Source organism: Pteropus vampyrus, unplaced genomic scaffold (assembly GCF_000151845.1).
Source record: "Pteropus vampyrus isolate Shadow unplaced genomic scaffold, Pvam_2.0 Scaffold11, whole genome shotgun sequence".
NCBI classification, from domain to species: Eukaryota; Metazoa; Chordata; class Mammalia; order Chiroptera; family Pteropodidae; genus Pteropus; species Pteropus vampyrus.
In genome coordinates this window covers 1,435,643-1,445,726 of record NW_011888792.1, presented here as the reverse complement: position 1 = coordinate 1,445,726, position 10,084 = coordinate 1,435,643, and the positions used below count along the sequence as shown (strand labels likewise).

At 34.2% G+C, this 10,084-nt stretch overlaps 1 protein-coding gene across 1 annotated transcript; it reads right to left on the bottom strand.

Moving 5' to 3' along the window:
• Positions 1 to 6,005: 6,005 nt before the first annotated feature.
• Positions 6,006 to 7,148, bottom strand: SPZ1 (spermatogenic leucine zipper 1). Its single transcript, XM_011377453.2, has one exon. The coding sequence runs from the start codon at positions 7,134 to 7,136 to the stop codon at positions 6,006 to 6,008; it is 1,131 nt and encodes a 376-aa protein (XP_011375755.1). The 5' UTR covers positions 7,137 to 7,148.
• Positions 7,149 to 10,084: the final 2,936 nt, after the last annotated feature.

The window sequence follows — 10,084 nt, the reverse complement described above, 5'->3', positions numbered from 1 at the left end:
TTCTTTTGATTAGTTATCATAATTGACATCAGCCCTAAATTCTGGCCAAAGATATCAAAAAAAAATCTACGTTGGTACATGTAAATTTAGTTCATTTTAACTTCTATATTATTACTTTTTATAAATATAGCCCAATTTAGTCATTCTTTGCTGATAGACATTCAATTTATTTCCCATAATATTTCAGTGTTGCAAAGAATATTATTACACAATGTCAATTTTTGCTTATGTGCATGAGTTTCTATAGCATTTATAGGTAGAAGTAAAATTTCTGGGTGGTAAGATAAGTGTATTTTTTTCCTTAAAATTTTTTCTATGAACTATATCAAATATACAAAGGATACCATAAGATGCCCATGTATAATTTAAATAGTACTTAAAGTTATACCAGTGTATCTACTACCCTGCTTAATGATGTTTGGATTATAAAGAACATCATACAAAACATTTTTAAAACTTAAAATTAATAATAATGAAAGCATTTCATATAACATTTGTGATTCACATACAGGAACATTGATAGCTTTGAATAGATTTTTGAGGAAACAAGAAAAATTAAAATAAATATGGTAAGCATTCAACTCGAGATATAAAAAGCACAACAAAACAACTTAAAAAAAGGAAATCAAGATAAGGGCAGAAATCATTGAAATGGAATACTAAAAATAATAAAGAAGATTAACAAACTCATATCCAGTTTTCGGAAAAGATTAAAATGGTAGATCAAGAAAAAGGGAAAAAATACAAACAAACAAAATAGGATATTTCCCCAGAAAAGTCTGAGGACCACTAAACAGCACTTTTCTCTTAAATTTAAAAAAAAAAAAAAAAATTAAGCTTTAAAATCAAAACAGAATACAAATATCAACACTTACTTCCTCACAAAATGAAGCTTCATAACAAATCAGTGAGACCAAAATGATGTATGCCTATTTATGAAAGAAGATTTAATTAAATATAGATTAGTGGTTAGTGATTTCCTCTGGAAAACTGTGTTATTGTTGGAAAAGAAAAACACTCAACTGACTGTGACACTCCTATCATGAATCAATGAAGCCTTTAGTAATGTCGAGAAATATTTTTAAAATGACTTTCTATATTAATTAGGCTTGTGGTAGAACATCAAAATATCAAGGTCCCTATTTCTGGACATCTTATATGCCTACATTATTTGCTATCTTCCCTTCCTTTTTGGCCATGCTTGCTTCTGATTAGTTTCTAACTCTCATCTAGTCTGTTCCTACTTCCCAGAGAGCAATAAGACCTTAGTGAGAGGGAGCTGGGGAATCTTTGACCACTAATCCTTGGTCCAAAAAAATGTTACTGTCTCCACTTTATTTGGACCCAATAAGTTAGGACCCAGAATCACCTTTCTCTTTGTGCAATGCTTCTTTCATTATTTTATCTTTATTATATATATAATAGAGCTATATATAAAATATATAGTATAAAATAAATATATATGTATAGACGATGATGATATATGATAAATAAATAGATGATAGATTAGACAGATAGATATAAAACTTACAAATACTTGGAAATCAAGAATCTCTAGTTCATTACTGTAAAGAATTTATTGGGAAAAATGTATTTGACAGAGAAGTTAGTATGGATTTTCTCTTCTTCCTAGGAGTATTATCCAAAAATATATATCTTAAAAATTATCTTGCTGTTGGAAAGAAATATACTAATGATGAGAATGGACATCTGAAAGTCCCCAAAACATATAGTTTGACTTTTATCAGGATATGACCCTTAAGTATGAGAAATTATAGTGTTAAAGAACTCCAGACTAGGTCAATGCTGATTCTTGTTTCACTCTTTGGCTTTTTATTGTTAACAAATGATGGCTTAAAGGTCCTTCCACATATAAAATGCCATGATAGTTCTCTAAATAAATTTTACATTAATTAAAATATAATAGATGATCATCTGCTGGAATCCACAGGAAACACCTTTTAAAAAATGCCTTGTTTTAAAAAAATTCTCATTTACATGCTTTGGAATTGAATAAAAAATATATATGATCTTATGGTGGGAGAACAATTTTATTACATGTGTAAAATGTTAAAGTCAACACCAGATCTGGAGGGTCTGATAGAGCGGAGATTGCTTTGCTGTATTTGAAGCTTAATTAAAAAGCTGTAATTTATTTTAGCAACAATTTCTTTCATGGTAACATGAACCACATAAATGGCAAAGTGTAGAAATGAACTGCACAATGTTTTATTAATCAAGATGGTTGGAAAATAAAATAATGTAGGTGACAGTTTTCATTAAAGGGACAATTCAAATGGAAAGACGTGATTCTTTTAGTTCCCTCAACACTGTTTCGCTGGAAACCTTCTTTTACTGAGGGCTGGAATCGGAAATTTTTGGCTCTTAGATTATTTATAAAGTGATACCTATTCCAAACATGAGAAAGAAATATTGCTTTACAGAATAGGGAACAATATTTCAAATTGCATTTTCAGTACTTCCAACATATTTCTCATGCCCTATGCTTCATTCATAATAAAACCTGTGGTGGAGATTGTGATCATCTTGGCTGGGTTTTGGATTAGAGACAGATTATTATTACTACATAATAATTGTATTGGTTCCCCTTACTCCAATTCTTACCTCTGGAGAGATGCTGTGAGGACTCTTTGTCCCTCTACATGCAACAGGGAGTGAACTATAAGTGAGGAATGCTGAGAAAATAAATCTAGACATTTATGGAGAAAAGAAAAGCAGCTGTTCTCGTCTTCTAAAAGGAGGGAGAAAAACCCCTCTGCTCCTTGAGGACAAGATGTAAAGGATCCTGGGTTCTCACTCTAACTTTTTTGTAATAAATCTCTTCAGGTGCCATAGAAGCCTAGTATCACCAGCTTTAAAAGCCACAGACATCTCTAAAGTCCCAGGCCTCACCCTACCTTGAAATGTAAATACACATCTCCAAAGTTAGGTAAGTCTTTTGAGTTCTCATTATCTATACAATTGTAAATTATCTTCTAGAGCTTGTTTTTAGTCCAGGATCTCAAGTTTCCATAAAATTTGCTCAAAAAGCTCTAACTGCAGAAACAAAAATATTTTCTCTACATTTCAGTGTTCCAAAATTAATTTTCTTTCTGCCTGGGCAACATGGTTGCCCAGCTAAAAACCTCATTTCTCAATTACTTTCATAAAGATGTGACCTTGTGACTGAGTTCTTACCAATGGAAATTTCACTTCTTGGTATGGTGCTACATGCAGTCTAATTCATCTTGAAACTATGACTGCCTGGAGTTTGTGTTCTGTGCAACAGATGCTGCACATTGCCTTGCTTTCTCAAAAATTTTAAAATCCTGTAGTTCCCTTGTGAGTTTTTTGTGGTACCGGGGGAGTTTTAGTGCACAGTTTTAGAAATGGAGAGATAGCCTTTTAACATATGACAGCTAAATGACACTGACAAAATTTGTTCAGGTAATGCATATAAACAGGCTAAAATGCAAGAAGTTTGGTTCAGCAATGCCGTATTTTCTCATTTCATTTATTTAGTACATCTTATGTGAAATTTCTATTTGAAATGTGGTAGGACAAAGTCTAAGGCTAAAAAGATCACTCATTTTCTCAAATGTGAAAAAAATGAGGATCAGTTATGTGAACGAAGGGCCTCTCCCAACAAATACATAGTGACAAATTATCTGTCTGTTTGTTTGTTTTAATCTGAGAATGTATTGATTTCACCTTCATTCCTGAAGGATATTTTCACTGGGTAAACAATTCTGGGTTGAGATTTTTTTCAGTTCTTGAAAAATGTTCATTTCCTTCAGGTCTCCATTGGTTCCGATGAGAAATTTGCTGTCATTTGGATCATTGTCCCCCTACATCTAATGAGTCTTTTCTAACTGCTTTCAAGATTTTTCCTTTGTCTTAAGAATTAAGAAATTTGATTATGAGTGCCTTGAAATTCTTTGAGTTTGTATGTTTTGGAGTTCACTCAATTTCTTGAATCTGTAGGTTTATGCCTATCATTAAGTTTGGAGACAGTTCAGCCAGTTTTTCAGGAAATTCTTTTTCATCCCACATTATACTGTGTGTGTGTGTGTGTGTGTGTGAATTCTAATAACATCAGTGTTAGATACTTTCTTACTGTTCCACAGGTTCTTGAAGCTATTTTTTTCAGCCTATTTTCTATTGCTCAGGATGGGAAATTTCTATTGTTCTATCTTCAAGTTCATAGACTCTTTCCTCTGATATCACCATTCTACTATTGAGCACACTCAGTGAGTTTATTTTACTTTTGTTTTTCAATTCTACAATTTCCATTTGTTTCCTCTTTATATTTTTTATTTATTTGCTGAGACTTTCTATTTTTTTTTCATTTCTTTCAAGTGTGCTTGTAATTGCTCAATGAAGCATTTTCATAATGAGCGCTTTTCAGATAATTCCAATATCTTTATCATGCCATTGTTGGCATCCATTTTCTTTTCTAATTCAAGCTGAGCTTTTTCTGGTTCTTCGTATCATGAATAATTTTTCTATGTATCCTGGACATTTGGGCATTCTGTTATGAGACCCTGGATCTTATTTAAATCTTCTGTTTTAGCAGGCTTCTTCTGATGTTCTGCCAGCAGGGGAAGGGTGTAGAAATAAATCTAGGCTAACTTTGTGGCTTCCACTGACATTCCACTCCACTGGGGGAAGGAGTTAGGGAAGGAGCACCAGTTACCATCAGGTAGGGGTAGAATTTCAGGGTCCTCACTCTGCTTCCTCTCTACCACCACAGAAGAAAGGGGAAAGCGTGCTTCATTGCCACCAGTCACTGGTAAAAGTCTAGGCTTTCTTCTCAGTTTTTGCTGATAGAGGTGAGGGAAGAGGCATGGCATTTTCTATTCAGTTTAGCTAGAGTAGGGCAGTTTTTGCCAAAAGATTTGTCTTGCCAGACTCCCTTTTCTTATCTTTTAGTGAGAGAAAGCAGGCTTGGGTGGTAGCGGTGGGGGAGATATTTTGTCTAAATGCATTGGCATTTCTGGGTTGTGGGCTCTCCAAGCACTCAGTCTGAGATATAAAAGAGACAAAAAGAAAACTCAAGGAACTCAATAGCATGCTGTTCCTTAAATCTAGGGTCCCTGGCCAGTGTCTCTTCTCACTGTCTTTCAGAGTCTAATGCTCATTTTATACACATGTTCAGTGTTTTTACCTTACTTAATGGGAGGAATAGGGAGAAATGCACCCACTCTATCTTTTCTGGAACCAGAAGTCCATTTTTCTTAACAGAAGATATTGCTTTCTTCCCTGAGTAATTCTATTGCCCCCACCTGGAGGAATGGGAGGAATTTTTCCAGCACACAATAAAATTTAGGTACACATATATTATAAACAAGCTAAAGTGTCTTTCCCCAAGGGTCTCTGCTGCCTAGTATGCCCACCTTTCACTAGTTGAGGAGCAAGGGAGGAATATTAGGAAAAGTAGATTCAGGGAATGGGGAGATTTATGAGAAAAAACTGTAGCAGTAGTTTATCGACATTTTTTTTTTTTACTACACTACTTTCTACACTTAAGCAGTAATAGGAAAAAGGAACATGCATTTAGAAAATGAGCTTTAAAGATTCACAATTAAAGTGTTAGATACTTCCACTCCCTCCCCTCGCCCCCCGCTCCCCAGAATCTCACTCCCCAACCCGTGGTAATAATTAAATAAAGAGAAAAAAAATTTTTCTTTGTTTGTTCTGGTTTTTATTTAGATTTTTACTTAATTGGACCTGTAACTTCGTACTTTTGGTTAAAGTATCATACGATCTTCATCTAATAACTACAAAAACAAGCAGATTGTACAAATGACAAGTTATGAACTTGATGTTGACACTAATGGTCATTAAAGAACAAACTTATGTAACTATTGAGGTAATAAATATGTTAATCTCCTTGTTCTATAGCTCTTTCTTGGTTGAAACAATAGATCTACCTTAGGTTTGATGACTGATGATGCCTGCAGTTGGATGTATTATAGCTTTTTGAAAAATTGCCTTTTCTTCTGCTATCTGAAGCTGCTGGCTGGCCTCTTTTTCCCCAAAAGAGCTCTTCTCGCAATACGAATATTGAACCGGTTATTACGAGCTTTCTTATTATGACAAACATCCAGGTTTCTATAGAATTTGTCTCTTTTCTGAAATGTACCTTCCAGTTCTTGCATTTTCTGCTTATACCTTTCTACCTTCTCTGCTTCTGATAACTTCTGTTCTTTCTTGTCCTGTTCATAGTTTATCTGAATTGGCTTCCCTTGCAAAGTTCCATTTGTTTGATGATGGGCATCCTTAAGAAGCTCTACTCTCTTCTGTAACATTTGGCATTCATTCTCCAGCAAAGCTGCAATCAAATGCAATGAATACGTGTCTTGGTTCAGTTTCCTCACCTGTGCCTCCAGCTCATGATTAGCCGACACCTTGTTATTCGGTTGACTTTGGAAATGGAGCTCACGATTTTCAAGAGTTACTCTTATGTCTTTCTGAGATCTCTGATACAATTTTATAAGTCCGCTAAGCTCAGTATGTTGCACACTCCAGCGTTCTGCTTCCTGTAGTAACTGCTCCATGTTTTTCCTAAGTTTGACATTTTCATCTTGAACATAAGGGAATCTGTACTCTACTTTTTCCTTACTTAGTTGAGTTTCAATAAGAGCTCTTTTTGCTTCTGAATGATTTACCACATTCCTTGCAAAACCTTGTACTGTGTCTTTCCAGTTCTGGTTTTCCAATATCATCTCTTGTTTCTTTGCATTTTGTTCGTTGTCTAGGTCTAAACAACCAAGCAAGTTTTTTAATAGCACTTTATTTATTTTATCAAGTCCTTTGTTTTTTTTCCTAAGTTCTGACACATCCTCGGAGATATTGGTTTCCTCAAAAGACTCTTTTGCTTCTGTGATCTTTTCTTTAAAACTTGTCATATTTTTAAGAATATCTTTAATTTCTTTTAAGAGATTTTCAAACTTCTTTGCAGTCTGTTGTTCAGTTTCTTGGTGACAACTGTTACTTAGGGAAGGGAGAGAATTCCAAGAGACAGAGGGAGGCGATCCAATTTCAAGTAAGGCAATGACAATCTTAGGGTCCAAAGACTCTTGATTGAGATCAGGAGTAGGCTTAGGCATTTCAGAGAGAGTGGGCATTTCCATCTTGGCTGAGTTAGTAAGGCTGGTGATCAGAGGAAAGCGGACAACTTTAGAGATTGCAGGAAGGAAAGGTGATGGTCTTCTGAGCAAATGAGTAGAGAGTGTGGAACTAAGCAGAAGTCAGAGACAAGAGTTAAGGTTTGAAACCGTGCAGACGATGGTTAGGTGGAAGGTGACATCTCAGACAACCTAGGGGGGAGGGAGGGTAGGAAAGGGGACCAGGAGCTAGAGCCCCATCTCTCCTCCTCCAGGCTTCTGGAATATTTATTCAGTGATCCTAGCAACCAGGTCTTTATTCTGTCACTGCACGTTGTGGCCTATCCCCAGCTTCTGTTTCATTTGTGTCACAATAGAAGCCTCTTATCCCCCACCCAGTGGCTCATGCATCAAAATCAACTTTGAGCCAATGCTGCTCCTCACCTCAGAAAGATCTGTACATCAATCTTCCCTCTTTTAACTTTTCTAGGTTTTTATTTAGCTCATTCTAACTGTTTTTAGTGATTTTCCTACCTCATTCCCACCACCCCACAACCCAACCTTACCTGCAGTATTTTTTCTTACTACCTAAGTGCATAACTGAGAGAAGTCCTCACTGGTGAGGTTCCCCATCCTTTCACAGCACCTAGAGACTTTATTGCTTCCATTGGAGGAGAGATGCTACTGTAAAAGAAAATTATCCTTACAAAATTAGACCCCAAATGTACCACATCTTTTTCTGATATTAGGGAAATAATGCCAGGAATTGCTCCATTCAAAAATATCCTACTGCAGTAAGAAGAAAATATCTGAATGGTTCCTTAACACAATTACAAATTAGGACTTTGCTTGGCTTCAAATACAGGCATCCTTTAATATAGGTTTAGAAAGCTTGCTCCTAGGTCTTTTATATCAGGTGAGATAAAACTTTAATCATTACTTTGCACAAGAACTTGTTAAAATGGCATACTTTATCTAAAGCATTTGAAACAGCTAAATCCAGTAGAAAATTAAATTACCTTGAGAATATTAAGTTCAAAGAACACATTCCTTAAGTGAAACTTTTTCTTGGCCTTCAAAATCTTGCTAGCAAGCACTTTACTAACTAGAAGTTTGCTTCCAATCTTAAGGGAAAATTCATTCTCTGGTAGTTTTTTTTTCCCCCCCTTAGGAAAAATTTGCGTCTTTTTCTTTTACAGCTACCAACTCATTTTGACTTAAATTTCCCTGAGCTTCATGCTCATCTTCCAGCCAGCTGGGCTCAGAGCCATTGCCTCATGACTATCCACAGATACAGCAGTGTTGGTCTTTTTTTTTCCCTTTTTTCTTTTTTTTTTTTTACTTGAAAGAGGCTTTTTCCAATCTACACAATAATACCATAACATAGATGCGAGCAATTGCTCTTATGCTTTAATTCCATCTCATAAGATCTGACTTTGGTGTTTCCCCCTTTGATTTAAGCCATTATTTAAGATAGTTTTTTAATTTCCAGGACAAGAGACTTTTTTTTTTTCTGATTTAGTTATTTCTAGCTTTATTGCATAGTAATCAGAAAATATAATATTTTTACATTTTGAAATTGATATTTTCTCTTTGGCCTATCAGTGTTCATATACGTTTCATGGATACTTGAGAAGAAAATGTATTCCCTATTTTCTTCTTGTTCTTGTAGCTTTTTGATACTTTTGGGCATTAATCTGATGTTACCCTTGGCTTTGATTTTTATGGAAACTGGTTTGAAGGTAGTTTGGTCAAGATACTAAAAGAATTATTTTCATTTCATCAAAAGGAAATTTAAATATTTTCTATCTCTATAAATATAATGAATTTCAAACAACATTTCTGTTAATTTGACTGAAATTTGAGTTTACTGTAGATGCTAAAAGACATTCAGAGTTGTCCTCTTTTCCTTATTAACTCATACTCCCAGTGGATAACTATGGAAGTTAAATACATTTTGATTGTCTTACAATTACTATTTATTAAGTTTCCCAAAGCTTAGTGACTTTTAAAAGAGTAATGCAAAAAGAAGAGCAGAAAGCTGTTTCTAAAATTATTAGAGAGAAAATACGTATAGAATTTTCTCTCTCTCCAATACCAGTTTGCCTTAACAAAAATATAAGTCATATCAAAGAGTCCATGATGTGAATATGTCTTATTTCTGATGATGTTAATCTTGGTTGTTTTACTAAGTGATATCTGCTAGATTTTTCCACTATAAAGTTACTACCTTTCTCTTTATAATTTACAGATATCTTGGGGGAAATATTTCGAGACTATGAAATTATCCTGTTTCTCCTCAAACTTTTGCCTTTCAGTATAGAAAAGAGGTGGATCTTTTCTATAGCAATTATTACATTGGTGATCAAATGGTGATTTTCTAGTTCTCTCATTTCTTTTACATTTATTGATTGAAATTATTTTGTAAAGAAGAGCTGCCTCCTTTCCTCTTTTTACTTATGTTTATTCATTTATTCATTCATTCATTCATACATTCAACTATGTGTTTATATAAATATGGATTCATAGATATTTATTTTGGGCGTTATAAATGAATACTATTATTTATTTTCTTGCTCAAATATGTATGAAGAATTTTAATATGTTGGGTTTTTAGTATAATGAGGTATATTTTTATTTTGTGTAATCATTCTAATTGTCCAATAGTTTATTTTTTTAACCAAAACCTGGTATCTGATTAACGATGACTATTCAAGGATTAGTCTTTATATGTATAAGGGACTCTATGCAGAGTGTGACTTAAACATATGATTGCTTTTATATGTAGTATTATACTTGTGCGTTAGCAGGTTTAGAGGAAAAGTTTCCTGATAATGTGAAATTTTATTCAAACAAAATACAGATGTAGCTGGACATGTCTATTAACCCTTTCCCTCAGTATAGCCTCTTCTCTTTGACCACCAGGTGGTGCTGCAGACTTTAAAAATTACTATAGAAACATTATTATTATTATT